At 41.1% G+C, this 18,037-nt stretch overlaps 1 protein-coding gene across 3 annotated transcripts; it reads right to left on the bottom strand.

Annotated features, from left to right (window-relative positions):
* Nucleotides 1-2,826: 2,826 nt before the first annotated feature.
* Nucleotides 2,827-17,413, bottom strand: PHAX (phosphorylated adaptor for RNA export). 3 transcript variants are annotated; one of them, XM_077911477.1, is made up of 6 exons: nt 17,283-17,413; nt 14,164-14,777; nt 11,180-11,300; nt 8,089-8,172; nt 5,788-5,902; nt 3,902-4,090 (listed from the first exon to the last, which is right to left on the bottom strand). In XM_077911477.1, the coding sequence occupies exons 1-5, from the start codon at nt 17,376-17,378 to the stop codon at nt 5,789-5,791; spliced, it is 1,029 nt and encodes a 342-aa protein (XP_077767603.1). In that variant the 5' UTR covers nt 17,379-17,413; the 3' UTR covers nt 3,902-4,090; nt 5,788. The 3 variants fall into 3 exon arrangements, with proteins under 3 accessions (XP_077767601.1, XP_077767602.1, XP_077767603.1); XM_077911475.1 differs by lacking the exon at nt 5,788-5,902 and having other exon boundaries at nt 2,827-4,090; XM_077911476.1 differs by lacking the exons at nt 5,788-5,902; nt 8,089-8,172 and having other exon boundaries at nt 2,827-4,090.
* Nucleotides 17,414-18,037: the final 624 nt, after the last annotated feature.

Here is an 18,037-nt window from a genome sequence, read left to right as displayed (position 1 = left end):
TCCTTGTGTGGAGCCTGCTTCTCCCTCTGCTTGTGTCTCTCTGCCTCTGTGTGTGTGTGTCTTTCATGAATAAATCTTAAAATAAAAAAAAAAAGAAAGAAAGAAAGAAAGAAGAAAGAAAAAAAGAAAGAAGAAAGAAAGAAAGAAGAAAGAAAGAAAGAAAGAAAGAAAGAAAGAGAAAGAAGAAAGAAAGAAAGAAAGAAAGAAAGAAAGAAAGAAAGAAAGAAAGAAAGAAAGAAAAAGGCTAAGCAGCAAGAATTATTGCCAGATAGTTTGGTGAGACTATGGAGTATATACCTAACAATAGTTTGGATAAGCATTTCTTTTTGTCAAGTGATCTCCTCGCCCAATGTGGGGCTTGAACGCATGATCATGGATCATGGATCAAGAGTCGCATGTTGTACCAACTGAGCCAGCCAGGAATCCCTGAATAGACATTTCTAGATTTGGATAGGCAGAAAGGTTTACAGAAGAGTAATTTTAGTAGACAAAAACATAAGGAACCTTGTAAGTTGAAGTATTGGGGAGGACTCCAGGTTCTGGCCTGTGCCCCAATGGGACTCTCAATCCACTCAGACCAAGTTACCTTGCTTCTGGAGCATGTCTTCGAGCAGAAGACTGTGAACCCCCAAACTCTGCAATCTTAAGAGGACATGCCACCTCCCTCAGCAGAATGCAGAGGTTTGACATCAGTCATGTGAATCACTGTTCAGCAAAAATATAGAAAAGTGTACAAAGATGTGGAGAAATTCCTTCAGGGGATCTGGCCATACACCACTTACAGGGAGCTGACGGTGAGCGTGCAAGGCAGCAACAGGTCACCTACCAGTGCTTGAACTAAGGAGCAGATAGGTAGATCCTTAGCTGAGGAAGGGGCCAAGGTGCCATTTCAAAGAGGAAAGATCACAGTAGATTCTTTTTCCTACATCTACTCTTAGTCCTGGTGTGACCTGGAGGTTGAAGGTAGCCCAATGGGCTGCTAAAGCCATCAGCCAACAGCAGTACCTATGTTTTGGTGCTTCTCTTTCCAGAGAATGCTCTGGGGTGACTTCACAGGGCTCTGTAAGGTGACTTTGTTCCCTACCTTAAAATTCTCACCTTGATACTTGCCCTGAATTGGATTTCTTCTGTGAGGTTAAGACAGTTCTTTCACACTCATGATTAAAGCTATCTGGAACACATCGAAAATCCTGCTGAACATTTTGCATCAATCCCCTCAGCATATGGTTTCTTTTTTTTTTTTTTTTTTTTTTTTTTTCAGCATATGGTTTCAATGAGTATTTGTAGAATTCCAGGAAGTTAGTTTCTTTTTTTTTTTTTCTTAATTTTTTTTTAATTTTTATTTATGATAGTCAGAGAGAGAGAGAGAGAGAGAGAGAGGCACAGAAACACAGGCAGAGGGAGAAGCAGGCTCCATGCACCGGGAGCCCGATATGGGATTCGATCCCGGGTCTCCAGGATGGCGCCCTGGGCCAAAGGCAGGCGCTAAACCGCTGCGCCACCCAGGGATCCCAGGAAGTTAGTTTCTATTCACTGGCACCAGTGAACACCATTTGATGCCCTTCTCTGGGTCATTCAGGAAGATTCTGCAAAATTATTATTTGTGAAGATATTCGAGAGAGCCAGTGTGAACTCGAGCCCTGGGGGTGGAGGGGCAGCGGGAGAGGGAGAAGCAGCCTCCCCACTGAGCAGGGAGCCTGAATGAGGTTCAATCCCAGGCCCCTGGATCAATGAGGCTGAATCCCAGGCCCCACTGAGCAAAAAGCAGACGCTTAACCGAGTCACCCAGGTGCCCCTGCCACTTTAAATGCCACACATTCATGTAAATTCTAATTTTTCTAGTGAAAGTGATGGGCATTAACATCTGAGGCTACTTCATTTTCACCAGTAGCTGTTCCATAACCATTTGGAAACCATGGATTTCTGCATTGTGTTAGGATTACATCCTAATGTTAAACAGAAACCAACACAAGTTGTTTTTTTAGCAATCTATAACGTATCATTAACACATCTTGTATTCTTTTTTTAAAAAAAGATTTTACTTATTCATGAGAGACACAGAGAGAAAGAGGCAGAGACATAGGCAGAGGGAGAAGAAGCAGGCCCCCTGCAGGGAGCTTGATGTGAGACTCAATTCCCGGACTGAGATCATGTCCTGAGCCTAACGTTCAACCACTGTGCCACCCAGATGTCCCAACACATCTTGTATTCCTATCCTGTACTTTTACCAAACAGTAATAAAGTTTTGACAATATCTAAATAACAAACATTAAACAAAATAATTCTGCAGAGGGGCACCTGGGTAGCTCAGTGGGTTAAGTGTCTGTCTGCTTTCGGTTCAGGTTATGATCCCAGGGGTTCTGGGATTGAGTACCTCATTGCGGGGGGGGATGGAGGTGGGGATTTGTGTGTGTGTGGGGGGGGGGTCCCTGCTCAGCAGGGAGTCTGCATCTCCCTCTCCCTCTGTCCCTCCCACCCCTGCTTGTGTTTCTCTCAAATAAATAAATAAAATCTTAAAAAATAAAGTGGCAATTAAAGGAATGTTATCTTTCCCAACGTATTACACTTTTAAAATCACCCCTTGTGAATAATTTCAGTAACAATATTCAGTTACCTATTCAAAATATTTTTCTTCCCTTGGTTATAGCAATTTTATACAAGAATATCTGAGATTAAAAAACGGTCACTGGAGGGATGCCTGTCTGGCTCAGTCAGAGAAGCATGAGACTTGTATTCTCTGGGTCTGGAATTCGAGCCCAGGATGGGTGTAGAGAATACTTAAATAAATAAATGTTAAAAAAAAAAAAAAAAGTCACTTGAAGCTCATTAAGGACTGCCCAAAATCCAATTTTATTTGTGCATTCTTTAAGAATAAAAAGCAACCAATAGCCATTTTCTTATTTTCCCACTTACACCCTTAGATCCAACTTCAATGACTATATATTCCAGGAACTACAGAAAGACTTTAAGTGTGGTCTATAAAGAATTTCTAATTGCTTCCTACATATTTTTGCTTAACCTATTTTATAAACTATAGTGAACTCTCAGAGCATCTTCACTACCTTTATGTCCTTCAATAAAAACGAATAATTTGACACTTCAGGCAGATGTAACATTTTTAATACCCAACTTCCTTAACATAAGGTAAAACAAACAGTCTTAGGCAGGCAACCACTGTCAAGTTTTTAAACATCCATGGTAATTGCACAGGTATGGATCACATTCAACATTTAGTATATGATCGAATAATCAAAAAGAAGTAACAAACAAAGAGCCAAAACTTCTTTGAAAAGCTTCCAATGTTAATTTACTTCTGGATAAGTGGTAAGAGCCATCAGTATAAAACTATTTTAATTTTTAGTCTCTGTCCTTAAAACTGCCTAAAAGTTCTTATTAGAACACAGAAAAACTAAATTTGAGCACATCTGTAATCTTAACAACTTATGTGTCTTATTAGGATCTTTTAATGGAATGTTTTGAAACCAATCATAATTCACTTGCGAGGATTAATCAGAAAAAGAGAATAAATTTTTGAATGGCATGTCATAATGACCTAGACAGAAATAATTATCAACTAGTAATAACTAACACATGCACAGACTGAGAAATGAAATTCTCTGCTATATTATAAAGTATTTTGTAAGACATGAGAAATATTTCTATCAATAACATTCATCGCCCCACAAATTCAACTTTAAACAAGACAACAGTTCTTTCTCTCCAGATTTTTATGTTTATCAGTGCAAAGTAAAACAAAGCAATCTCAGTAGAAATGGCTTATTACAAGGTAATTCTAGAAAGGCTTATTCCTCCAAATATACTAAAAGATGTCCAAATCATTAGAATGATCAACTTCAATGGCTTCTTCTGGGTCCAATTTTGTCTCCCCGTGGCCTTCCTGCGGCTCGTCCAGAGAGGCCAGGGCCTCATTCGTATCACTCGCGAAAGTTTCTCGTGATGTATCATCATCTTCTTGAAAATTTAGATTTTTAATAGCTTGTTTCATCTTTTTTCCCAACACTTGTGTTCTCCGCTTTCTAGCAGCCTTTTTATTTTCATACTCCTTTTGATTTTCAATGTAGAAAATGTCCTACAATAAAGAAAGGATTTGAAGTAAAAACTACCATTTACTGAACATTTATTAGAAGGCAGGCCCTAGATTTATGTTCATCATCTCCATTTCTCACAAAAAACAAATATTATTAGATTCCTAATAAGACACTGAATCCAAGACAGCAGATAAGTCTCCACTGCAAACAGACGATGAAGCTGTAATTCAAACTCAACCTCATGTCAGTTCCAGGGCCCATGCTTATTCAAGCATAACCCATCTCTATATATCCAATATATCCAGGTTTCCTAAATGGGAAGATACAGTAGAGAAATCATGTCGCTCAGGATTTAAATAAAATATAATTTGTCACAACAAAATGAAGTCTTTGGTTTACTAACTTTGAAATGTTATCATAAGCATACAGGACTGCACATGCTAAGAAACCAAGCCATGCCTGAAGAGTGTGACTAAGTATGATCACATAACCTACACAATGAAAAAAAAATCCATCCCTGAAAAAAAATTACTGTAATTAACATGAAGACTGTAAATCTGTCAAAAACTTATACGATGAGGCATAAAAATAATACAGTCAGCATTGGGATATATCCCAGGATGTAGAAAATGGATTTTATAGAAGAAAAATGAGATTGTTAGTATAGTATTTGCACCTTGGCAATCTGAAATCTCCAGCTCGATCACTGCTGTGGCAGTCTGCTATGTGCACTGCAGGATGCTTAGCAGCATACTTGGCCTCTATCTATTAGCATAGACCCCTACCCCCCCCAACTGTGACAACCAAATACATCTCCAGGCATTGCCAAATGTCCTCCAAGAGGCAAATTACCAGTGGACGAGAGATGCTCAAGAAAATGCATTTCAGTAAACTACTACATGGAAAAACGTAAAATGACATCTGGGAACCTTGATATGACAGAGAAGTGTAATTTCAGAGGGCACAAAAAGAAAAGGAGGCCAGGAATCTAGAGAGAAGGCCAAAATGACTACGCTAGGGCAGAGAAGGTTCAAAGGCTTATAATAGAGGCCAGGAGAGACAGAACACACTTCTGACAGCCTCTGATCTTCTGGGAAGGGACCATTAAAAGCTATAACCAGGTCAGTCCCTCTGATATTCTTAAAGTGCACAAATCACAAATCCTTCTTGTTTATAAAAAGCAATGTGGAGGATGGTGAAATAAAGGGGCCCTCCCCTATAATTTATGCTAAATAGTTATAAGCAATGTACAGAATCAGCAGAGGAAGGAGTAAGAACACTGAAACTAAGAGGACAAGGGAAAGTTTCAGAAGATGAATGCTTTGATAGAAGGAGGAATAGAAGTATTTGCTAAAGAAATGACAAGGCTGGGGGTGGAGAAGGAGGGTACATGTGTAAGTGGAAGAAGGACAAAAAAAGGGACTTCAGGTAGGTATCATTTACTGAATGAGCACATTTATATGCCAAGCATTGCACTAAAGATTCTTCATTCTCACCAGAACCTTATGAAGTGGGTATTACCCTTCTTCACAGATGAGGAAAGCGAGAGTGCCTGCTTCAGCAGTGCGTACACTATAATGGGACAAGGAAAGTAAGGCACAGGATTGCAGAGCTAACGTGTGAAAAGTAAAAAGTGTAAGCTCATATATTAGTTCTCCAAATTCACATTCTTAAAGCCTACTGTGTTGCCTTCACAGAAGTATGACAGTGCACAATTTTTTCAACACAGTCTACTTACCCTAACAGAGGAGAGATCCAAAAGAAGCTGCAAGGGGAAGTATTTCCATCTCACGGGGAAGCACATCCAAACATCTCGATAAGAACAATTCTAAGTAGTACAATCCTTGGCAATACTAAGCAGAATTATAATGTTTCCCTTTTCCCTCTAAAGACATCAAGCTCTATTAAAAAGGAATGGCTTTCCATAGGTTCTCAATCTGCTCCAGGGGATTAGAGTTTCCTCTAATAACAAAAGTACTCAATCCATGCACATGAAGAAAATTTGGAAAAACACAGAAAAATCTTATAAGCCAAAACATTTATAATCCCCTGGAAGAGATTTACATATCAATTAATTTTCCCATGCTTCCTTTTTGTTCTAAATTTGTACTTTGCCTTTTTAAAAAATTCGACATTATTTCATTTTTCTCTTTTTCTTAAAAGTGCTTCACAAATGTAGAGGCTACAACATAGTCATTTTTAAAATGTCCCCCTTGGTCAACACTCCTATATTACTAGATTTCCAAAAGTTTGTTTGTTGTTATAATGCAAAGTTTCTGGTAGCTTAACATAAACTACTAACATTAAAACCTTGGGACACCTGAGTGGCTCAGCGTTGAGCATTAGCCTTCAGCTCAGGGTGTGATCCTGGGTCCAAAGATAAGTCCCACATCGGGCTCCCTACTGGGAGCCTACTTCTCCCTCTGCCTATGTTTCTGCTTCTCTGTGTCTCTCATGAATAAATAAGTAAAATCTTAAAACAAAAAAATACCCAAATTTTGAAAGTTAGAGAATTCTTTTTATCACATCATGCTATTTCTCTGAAAAGCATGACATTTTACTATTAACAATATTTAATATTACTTAGAATAATGCTCCTTTTCAGTGTACACGTTTTGTTAGGGATTATACCGTGAAGAAGAAGTAAGCAGTAAACTCTGTTCTACTCAATAGGTGTGTCCCCACAGAAAATTACATTGTTACATATTTATCAAAGTCATTGTTCCACTGAGGAAAAAAGGGCAGTTGTGGACTAGAGATTTCAAATGTGCAGTAACAGTAACATTTCCTGTAGGAATTTCAATAAAGATTTAAAAAAATAACTGGAAGTGGACAGCCTGAAAACTTGAGGGAAAAGAACCTAACATTCAGCAGCTGCAAAATAAACTCACACAGAATGTAAGCTCAAGAGAAGTGGCTTTTATTTATTTGTCTTCATTAGCCTTATAAATGGCTAAACTATATTCTCTGTCCTATACTACCTACTTTTACAACACAGAGAATAAAGCTGCTCACAGTATCTGTGTTGTCTTCGTACCACCTCTTTCCTATGCAAGAAGCAATTTCTCAATCTTGATCGTATCTGCTAATAAACGCAATCATGTTCCTTAATTCACAAATTAAAAGATAAATTCTGAGCTGTGAAAATCTCACACTGTAAAAGAACTCCCATATTGGACCTTCTAGTAATGCAAAAATGATTTTTACTGACCAATTTAGCTTCTAACTTCTTTTTTTTAGCTTCTAGTTTCTAAGAACTACTGGAGACAGAGGAATGAATAAAACAAATCCATGAGGAGACAATGACCAGAATGTGGTACATTCTATTAGGTAACCATCTCAGACTCTTCAAAAGGTCTAAATCATTACAGAAAACAGGGAATTAAAAAGCTCAAATAAGATACAACAAATGAAATGTGGAAATCTAGATAGTATCTGGGTTTGGAGGAGGCAAAAAGGTAGACAACACTTTCTTGGGACAACTCAGGAAACTGGAATAAGGTCAAGGTATTAGATGATACTATGAAATTGTTTTTCTTTCTCTTAGGTGAAGCTGTGTAGGAAATTGTCCTTATTGTAAACAGATACTTATTGAAATAATTAGGGTCGAGTGACATGATGTTTGCTACTTATTACCAAACGGTACAGAAAAACAACTCTAAGGTAAGAATCTCAAAATACTAACAACCCCTAAATCTAAGTGCGGGAAGTCATCCTATTATTCTTTCATCTATTCTGCATGTTTGAAATTTTTCATTAATAAGAGATTGTAGGAGGGTAGTAAAAATAATGGTGGGCTAAAAGACCAGGAAAATGGACATTAAGGAAATTGTGACCTTGGCTTGTAAAGGGAACAAAGAGGAGGCATACGTTTTACTTGAAATGAGACAATGACAGAATTGGTCAATTTAAGGCAGAACACGTGATGGGGATTTAATAGAATATGAAGCTAAAACCCAAGCAGAAATGAAATTGTGGGGGAAAAAAAAGAAATGAAATTATGATAGATCTTAAAAGTCAAGGATACTATAATTTTTACCTTAATTTGTTCCTCGCTAATACTAGGAGTATTTTTCAGGAGATTCAGGAAAACTCCACCTGGTGTTCTTCTTCGACTACCATTCTACGAAAAGAAACAGAAAAGGATACTGTATAGACTCTTCCTATGAATAGTCTAAAAGCATCTCTTAAACAGATAGGTACCTAAAGAAATAATAAGATCTACCCTGATACCACAGTTTAACTGCAAAATCCTCCTCTCTTCTCCATACCTCCACATGATCTTTTTTTTTGTGATCTATCTTTTAATAACATGGTATTTATCACTTTCTAAAACACCTGAAGATATATTTATTCTTTATATATGGTCTCCTTCCCACTGCCAACTACAATGTAAGATTGTTGTTGTCCAGAACAGTGCATAGCACACAGCAATAAATAATCATACAAGAAAAATGTCCATTAAAAGAAAGTGAATTTGGACTTGTACCATTCCAACACTAGCTCTACAAGAGAAACTTTTATCATTACAGTATTAAGATACTAATGAATCTATAACTTTCTGTTCAACTAAACAAAAAGCTAAGTACCTTAGCAGTGACAAAGGTGCCAGGACATTCATGATTATTGTAATTTGTTTTGTTGTCAACTTCTGTTTTGAATTTTTTAAAGATTTGTTTATTTTACAGAGAGAGAGAAAGAGAGCGAGCAAGCGAGCACAGCAGGGGGAGAGGCAGTGAGAGAGGGAGAAGCAGGTCCCTGCTTAGCAGACAGTCCAATGTAGTTCCCCCACGGGCAGGAAGTGGGGAAACAAGCAAAATAGGTGAAAGGGTTTAACAGGTACAAACTTCTAGTGACAAGAGTTTTGGGATGATGACCTGAGCCCAAGGCAGAGGCTTAACCAACTGAGCCACCCAGGCAACCCTGTTTTGACTTCTACAGAATCTGTGTTCACAAGCTATTTCCTCAGCCAGTGCTACCAATTCTAACTGGTTTCTTTTCTCTTCATTTCCATAGCATAATATTGATTTATTACTCTCATGTGATGTTACTATTCAGATTCATGAGGAGCAAATAAGATGCCGTTCAAACTTCATCCTCACCTTGTGGTGAAAGCTGAATTAAATGAGATCTCCAAAACCACTGTATGGGATAAAATATCACTGCCTGTGATCTGGCCCTAACCAAAGTAGTGCTCTTTCTGCCATTCTCAAACAGTGAAGTGTTTCTTGCTTCACATCTTTCAGAGTGACTAGTATAAAGACAAGAAAAAATAAATGTTAAAAAAAAAAAAGAAAAGAAAAAGAAAAAAAGAAAAAACAAATGTTGGTGCGAATATGGAGAAAAGGGAATTTTGGTGCATTGCTGGTGGGACTGTAAACTGGAAAGCCATTATGGAAAACAGTATGAAGTTTCCTCAAAAAATTCAAAATAGAAATACCATATGATTCAGCAATCCACTGCTGGGTATTCACCCAAAGAAAGCATAAACACTAATTTGAAAAAACATATGCATCCCTATATTTACTGCAGTATTATTTAAAATAGGCAAAATATGGAAGCAACTTAAATGTCCAATGACGGACAAAGATTATAAAGATATACACACACACACACACACATCACATTACAAGGTCATATATATGTATGATGAACTACCACTCAGCTATAAAAAAGGATGAAGTCTTGCCATTTACGACAAAATGGATGGGCGTAGAGAATATTATACTAAGTGAAATAAGTCAGAAAAGAGTAAGCCAAATGCCAGATGAATTCACATATATGGAACCTAAAAACCCAAACAAACTTGCTTACCAAAAATCCAAAAACAGAGTCCTTAAATACAGAGAATAAACTGGTGGTTTCCAGACAGGCAGGAAGTGGGGGAACAAGCAAAATAAGTGAAAGGGTTTAACAGGTACAAACTTCTAGTGACAAAATAAAGTCACAGGGATGGAAAATACAGCATAGGGAATATAGTCAATAATATTGTAATAACTTTTGGGGCGCCTGGTGGCCCAGTAGGTTAACTGTCTGCCTGAGGCTCAGGTCATGATCTCAGGGTCCTAGGATTCATGCTCCCTCCTCAGCAGAGTCTGCTTCTCTCCCTCAGCTCCTCCCCACCGCTCATGCTCTCTCTCCCTCTCAAATAAAGAAATAAAAATTTTTAAAAAACCGTAGTAACTCTGTATGGAGATAGCTGATAACTATACTCATTTGGTGAGCTTTTCTGTAAGGTGTATAATTATCAAATCACAGTTATACAGCTAAAATTTTATGTCAACCATACTTCAGTTAAAACTTCGGAAAGGAAAATGGCAAAGTGTAAAGGAAAACAAACACTAAAGTGTTTCTCAAGCCTTTTGTTTACTGTAGCTTCCCCTACCCCAGGAGCCTTTGCAGATTTTTTCCTATCCACCCCATCTTTTCCTATCCACTCTATCACCCATTGAATTTTAATACTCACAGATACACTGTATATATATCTGTGCTTTATACATATACATGTGGGTTTTTGTGTGTGTGTGTGTTTTCTTTTTTCTTTTTTTTTTGGTCCCAGAACCAATTTTTAAGAATCCATGAATTAAACGAACCAAAAGCAACATGTGGGTTCGTCATTGCTAACTACGGGCTGGGCACACTGTGCTAAGTATGTTATGCACATCATCCTGCTCAATCCTTGTAACATAGGATTAGTCTCCAGTTTGCACCTTTGAACAAGACGCTCTCTGAGAAGCCAAATAATTTAGCCAAATCTCACACCTAATAAGCTGCGAGCCCAGAATTCAAAAGAAGGTATCGCAAACTCCAAAACCTATATTATTAAAATTTTAGTTTTCAAGTCCCCTCCAGACTGTTTTCCTCAAATTTGAGCCTGTACTCTCAATTGATTCTATAAGAGATCTGCTGTTGACTGTATACTAACGGGACAAATTTATGTATGGTTTTTGTAAGGTAAGTAATAATTGGAAAAACAAACTATATAGAATTTTAAAATTCAGTTTTCTGAAATTTGAACCACACTGTAACACACTGATAAATAAGAGATCCTAGAGACAAGTTATTTTGTTTAAAAAAAAAATCACATAAAACACAATATAAAACGGAAACAACAAAGCAGTAAATCTTACCATTATAAAAAGGCCACCATTTTGTTCAACTTCAGCAGTTTCCATCAGAAGTTCAATCGCCTTTTTGTTCCCAATTATCCTCACTACTCGTGCTATCAGATCTTTCTTTGGTTCCTGCAACCTGATAAAGAGCAAATCCAGTAAAGCAATGTTAATCTCTTTATTTGTTTTATAAAGTTGAAGAAATGTACCTTTGTCTTCAGTTTAGTCCCTATGTGGAATCAAAATCCTATTCTGGTAACATCTGCTTTGAAATCTTTAGTATTTAACCTTAGAGTCACTGACATGACAAGACCTCTACCCTCAGTCACCAAGGAGACAGTGAACTCAAGGTTCCATCTCAAGTCTCACAACTGGCCTTTTCATTTTGCCGTAATGGATCATGATGAATTTCAAAATGAATGTGCACATCCAGAAAGGGAAATGCAGGCCTAAAAGCAAAAGAAGTTAAGTCCACTCTTGTGGCAACAGACATACATTATGCTTTCAATTAGGCCTAGAAGTTGATTCTCCTAACTCCAGAGATGTGTGGGAGCTTTAAAGTGGATATGATCTTTCTCAGGCTCTCTGCTACAGAACAAACTATCATTTAATTTATTGATGACATGACGTCTGGGTGGCTCAGTGGTTTAGCACCTGCCTTTGGCCCACAGCGTGATCCTGGAGTCCCGGGATTGAGTCCTGCGTCGGGCTCCCTGCATGGAGCCTGCTTCTCCCTCTGCCTATGTCTCTGTGTCTCTCTCTCTCTGTCTCTCATGAATAAATAAATAAAATCTTTAAAAAAATAATAATTTACTGATGACTTACTGTAGGATCAGCAGAATCCTAAAAACTTTGCATGCATTATCTCAGTTAATTGTCTCAACGGAAGTAGGTACTTATTTTCATCTTACCATTGAGAGGTAAACACACAGAAAGCATAAGTAACACTTCTAACGTACAGTCCACATTCCACAGAGATGAGGGACCAACTCACCAACTCTAGTTCTCCAACTAGACCTAGCTTCCTTGCTCCTTTTCAACAAAAGGTAGTGCATTATTTGGAAAACAGCACGAGACTAGGAACAAAATGAGGTTTAGTTCCAAATAGGACACTTAAAATTGTGACTTTGGACAAGCCGTATGTTTTTTTTTTTTAAAGATTATACTCACTTATTCATGAGAGACACACAGAGAGAGGCAGAAACACAGGCAGAGGGAGAAGCAGGCTCCCCACAGGGAGCCCGATGCGGGACTTGATCCCAGTACTCCAGGATCAGGCCCTGAGCCGAAGGCAGACACTCAACCGCTGAACCACCCAGGCATCCCTGGACAAGCCATATTAACTATGGGGTCATAGTTTCCTTATCTGTAAAGTGAACATTTTGGTTTACAAAATCTCTAAATTCCTTTCCAACACTCAAATTCCAAACTCACTGTGTAGGTTAAAAGTCCAGAAAAAAAAAAAAAAAAAAAAAGTCCAGTCCTACCATTGACAGGCTGGCCTGAAAACTAAATACTTGTTTTCGTACCAGCAATATTACTCTTGAACCATGTATGTTTTCAAATCTGTGATACTGTTCATTAATGACTTAGAGCTAAGAAAAAGTTAAAATTGAACTTGTTAAAAGAAAAAAAAAAAGGAAGTATCAATTTACCATGTACCAAGAAATTCAACTTCTAGGTACTTATCCAGGAGAAATTAAAATACACGTCCTAGTATCCGCATGTCAAAGCTCATAGAGCATTATTCATAATAGTCAAAAGGTGGAATAGTAATATGGACATTTTTAAATGTATATAAATAAGAATAGTAAGTAAGGGATCCCTGGGTGGCGCAGCGGTTTGGCGCCTGCCTTTGGCCCAGGGCGCGATCCTGGAGACCCGGGATCGAATCCCACGTCGGGCTCCTGGTGCGTGGAGCCTGCTTCTCCTTCTGCCTGTCTCTGCCTCTCTCTCTCTCACTGTGTGCCTATCATAAATAAATAAAAATTAAAAAAAAAGTAAATAAATAAAACATTATTTCCAGTTTAAAAGCTACATTTGTTGAACTGAAACCTACTTTAAAAAAAAATGAATAAGTAATGATGTCTACTACAAAATGGACAAATCTCAAAAACATTTCACACAGAGACCACATACTGTATGATTCCATTATTACAAAATATCCAGAAAATGCAAATTCATCCCAAGAGAAAGTAGGTTGGCAGTTATCTGGGATAGAAACAAAGAATAACTTTAAATGGGAATATGAGGGGGATCCCTGGGTGGCGCAGCGGTTTGGCGCCCGCCTTTGGCCCAGGGCACGATCCTGGAGACCCGGGATCGAATCCCACGTCGGGCTCCCGGTGCATGGAGCCTGCTTCTCCCTCTGCCTGTGTCTCTGCCTCTCTCTCTCTCACTGTGTGCCTATCATAAATAAATTAAAAATAAATAAATAAATAAATAAATAAATAAATGGGAATATGGTCAGGATGGATCTATTAAGGTGATGGAAATGTTTTTAAAAGTGATCTATGGAAAAAAATAAAAAATAAAAAAATAAAAGTGGTCTATGGTGATGGTTTTAAAACTGATAAATTTACTACACAATCAACACCCAAAGTGGGTCACTTTATCATGTGTACAAGATGCCTCAATAAAGTTATAAATGTCCATGAATGTCTGAAATCACTAAAAACAAAAAAACCCAAAACCCATGATTGAAAAAGATATGCTTTGATCTAAAGAGCTCCAAAGCACTAAATGGCAAGTCACCAAAAGTTCATTAAAAGCAAAAAAAAAAAAAAAAAAAAATCATAAAAGCCTTCAAAATTCATTATTTTATTAGGTCTCCCAATTTAAGGAAATATAGATACACTCCTATAACCAAGTAGGCCCATTCCTAAAATTAAAAAAATCTCCAAAAGAAACATTACCCTTCATGCATTTGGAATTATTTTATTTCCTATAAACGGAAGACAGTTCATCAAGTGCTCATTTGTAGGCCAAATTTTAATGCTCACCTGAAAGAAATTTCATCAGCCACTTTCTCTTGCGCATCATCCTCTGTGATCTCATACCGGCCTTTATAGTTCATTTCTAGTCTGTCCCCTAGTCTGTCTTTGACAGGTCGTTTCCGTTTGAGATGACCTTGCCCATTTTCCTCTTCCTTTGATCCCATTTTTTTGCCACCATGCATATATTCATCCAGCTCTTTGTCTAACTCTTTTGTATGTTCTTGAGATTCCCTCTTAAGTTTCTTAGCAAGCAAATAATTGTAAGTCTCAGATTGTCTGCTTTTGTCAATAGTACCCTCCATTCCCAAGATACCAAGTTCAGTAGCCACTGCATCTTGATTCTGTTCTTGTAGCACAGCACCCCATATATTGTTAACTTTCTTTCCTCCAGGAACAAGAGGTTTCTGGCTGCTCTGGCCAAACTGAAAAGGCTCTGGCTTTGGAGGAGGGTTAAAACATTTCTGTCGCTTGCGCTTCCAAAGGGAGCTATCATCATCTGAATCAGAAAAACTCTCTTCACTTGAATCCACGCTTTTAACAGTTCGATAATGTGATACCGGTACACATGGTGTTGCAGTACCCTGGAAGGGTCTCACGGTGCTGTCCCCACCTAGTGTTTTCTGTAAATGAAAGGAAATACAGTAAATTCCAAGAAACACATTAACTCCACTTACCACGTGCTATTTTATTTTAAAAAAAAAAAATTATTTAAGGATTCAGCTGGACCACCAAAGCAGAACAATCCTCAATGAATCTCTGAAACCAATCCAGTCCCTACTTTTCTAAAGTTCCACATGGAATTTGCCATTTCAAAACCACAAATTCTTATTTTTTTTCACAAATTCTTATTTCTAAAGCGAATACAGAACTTAGTTCTGGGATCCCTGGGTGGCGCAGAGGTTTGGCGCCTGCCTTTGGCTCAGGGCGTGATCCTGGAGACCCGGGATCGAATCCCACATCGGGCTCCCGGTGCATGGAGCCTGCTTCTCCCTCTGCCTGTGTCTCTGCGCCTCTCTCTCTCTCTGTGACTATCATAAATAAATAAAAATTAAAAAAAAAAAAAAAAAAAAAAAAGAACTTAGTTCTAAAGCCTCTTTCTAAAAACTTACCAAAGGTCTTAATTCCCATGTCAGAGTATTTTCAGTTACTGTCAGAATATTTGAAAACGACAAGCACAGTAACTGTTAGTAGCAGTTGTGAAAATTAAAAAAGGAACGTCACTAAATAGGAGTCAATGGGCTGGAAGGAGGAGTTCTCCTGCGCTATCAAAGGAAAAGACCTGGCTTTGCATCTCCCGCAGGAAGAAGCCCATACCTTCCTAACACAGCAAGAGGAAGATTTTCTTCCAGTCTGACAACAGCCCAACCAATGAGACTGTCCCAACACAGTGAATGAAAGGGCACCATACTTTAAACTCTCAGTTTACTCCAATGAACTTTTTTTTTTACAGCCCCTCTCAACTCCTCCCCTTCTTCTATAAAAGAGCATTCTTCAACGTTTCCCCTTTGTCTATGGTTTTGCCCTAGCTTGCTAGTTCAAAGCTGCGATTCTCTGCTGTTCCAGAATAAACCCTATTTTGCTAAGATAACTGACAAGTTTTATTTTAAAGGTTAACCCGGTATGTTTCCTTTCTTTCCAAACATGCCTTTCTTGCATCTGGACACATCCCACTTCCTTTACACAGTTTAGTGACCACACTCTTTTGAGAGTAGATACAAAACTATGGGTAAAAACCCCTAACATACTACTTTTAAACCTGCACAGTCCATAGCATTAAGTTTACCAAGTCATGGGTCAATTTATGGAAAAGACTGAAAACCCAAACTGAAACCTTCCTATCAATTTCCTAAGACCTCCATATGCAAAAACGAACACCTTGGGGGCGTCTGGGTGGCACAGTCAGGTAAGCAGACAACTCTCTAGGTTTGGGCTCAGGTTATGATCTCAGGGTCATGAAATCAAACCCTACCTTGGGCTCTCCACCTTAGCGCCGAGTGGGCTTGGGATTCTCTCTGCCTCCCCTCTCTCTTTCCCTTAAAGAAATAAAATCTTTAAAAAAAAAAAGGGGGGGGGCGGGGGGGAGAAAAGGTACAACGTTTCTTCGTTGTACCAAACGAAGTATTTGCTATGCTATTATGTGCTAGACACGGAGGCAGGAGGGGGTGATTTAAGCCCATAAAGAGGCAGTCATCCTCTTTAAGTCATCTTATTTTTTTTTAAAGATTTTATTTATTTATTCATGAGAGACACACAGAGAGAGGCAGAGACACAGGCAGAGGGAGAAGCAGGCTCCATGCAGGGAGCCCGACGTGGGACTCGATCCCGGGTCTCCAGGATCACGCCCTGGGCCGAAGGCGGCGCTAAACCGCTGCGCCACCCGGGCTGCCCTCTTTAAGTCATCCTAAAGAGGCATTTGAGAGTTGCCAGGCATTCCTGTTCACCGTACGGCTCACTGCATCCCGACAGACACCCTATCAGTGGCAGACTCCTCATTCCTAGTCGTACAAATTGGGGCACGAGGCTCCATCACCTGCCACTGGTCACACGGCGGCGGCGCCAGTTTTCGAACGCCGGCTGCCCGCACGAGGCCGCCCAGGGCGTCCGCCCCTCCGCAGGGCCATCAACACAAACCCCCCTTCTGGAAAACCGGGAAGGGAATACGAAACCCGGCGCCACATCACGGCACGGCGAAGCCAGGTCTGATGGGATCATGGAAAACCAGGCCCCCAAGCAAACGAGGAACTCCATCCCCGGCTTTCCGGTCTCCCCAGCGGCTTAGGGCGGGAAGAGCGCCCGCGGCGGTTCTGCCCGCCGTCCCCCAGGTTCTGCGTTTGCAGCGACACCTGCGAGGCCGGAACCACCCACCGACCCAGCCCACGGCGGGGGCAGCCCGGAGGCTCAGAAAACCCGGAGCCGCACACAGTCACGGGCGGAGAGACGGCCGCACGCCTCGCGGCCCCGCCGGCAGCGAGTGGCCGGGTCCGGGTTCCCACGGCCCTGCGCCCCCCCCCCCCCCGCCGCCCCCGGGCCCGGCGCCGAGGCCCGCGCGCCCCGCCCGGCCGGGGACTCCCGCCGCCCGCCCCTCCCGGCCCCGAACTGCCCGCCGCCGGGCCGTCCGCACTCACCGGCACCTGCAGCGGCCGGTCGCTCGGTGCGACCGTCATGTCGGAGTCCGAGTCGGAAAGCTGCCCATCTTCCATGTCGCCGGCGTCCTGCGCCATCTTCCCGCGGCGTGGCGCGGCGGGGCGGGGCGGGCGGGGCGGGGCGGGGCGCGGCGGGAGAGCACTTCCGGCGGGGAGGCGGGCGGGCGGGCGGGGCCGCGGCTGCTCGGGCGCCCCCGCGCGGGGCCGCGGCGCCAGCCTGCGCCTCGGGGGCCGCGCAGCATCCTTGCGAGCTGCGCGCCGCGTGCACGGCTCCGGGGAAACCAATCTCCTGTTTCCCCAGCGCTTCGGCGCGTTTTCTCCCGAACTTTGTTTTTTTCCGAGCAGACCGAAAGCGGTGCGTGGAGAGCGGGCGTCGGGGATTCCTCCCTTGGCTTCCCATATCCTCCGCAGGATGCTCCGCACGGGCTTTCTCGCCTGGCGTTCTTGCTTCTGCACAATCCACTCTTCTCGTAGCTTCTTGCAGAGCCTTTCCGACAGCAGCCGAGGTGGTTGCCCTGCTCGGACCTTCCAGGGACTCGGCGGCGCTCGGTAGATCCTGCCTCTGAGTTCTCCGCGAGGCGCCCGCAGCCGTCCCGTCCGCTCGTCTCGAGCTCGGCTGCAGGCCGCCCCGGTGCTCACGCCGTCCCCCGGGCATCCTTCGTCCTTCCTGCCTTCAGGGCTTCTGCGGTTGCTTTTCCTCTGCAACCTCCTCTGGACGACCCTTCACACCCCAGTCT

This window comes from Canis aureus, chromosome 10 (assembly GCF_053574225.1).
Source record: "Canis aureus isolate CA01 chromosome 10, VMU_Caureus_v.1.0, whole genome shotgun sequence".
Lineage (NCBI taxonomy): Eukaryota > Metazoa > Chordata > Mammalia > Carnivora > Canidae > Canis > Canis aureus.
This window is presented reverse-complemented; position numbering and strand designations above follow the sequence as displayed.

Excerpts from the sequence above, each read along its gene's own strand:
- PHAX (XM_077911475.1), bottom strand. The coding sequence starts at position 17,378 with ATGGCGCAGGACGCCGGCGACATGGAAGATGGGCAGCTTTCCGACTCG. Across the intron at positions 8,173-11,179 it reads ATGGTGGCCTTTTTATAATG|AATGGTAGTCGAAGAAGAAC; the intron begins GTAAGATTTACT and ends TTCTTTTCGTAG. Across the intron at positions 4,091-8,088 it reads TTAGCGAGGAACAAATTAAG|GACATTTTCTACATTGAAAA; the intron begins GTAAAAATTATA and ends TCTTTATTGTAG.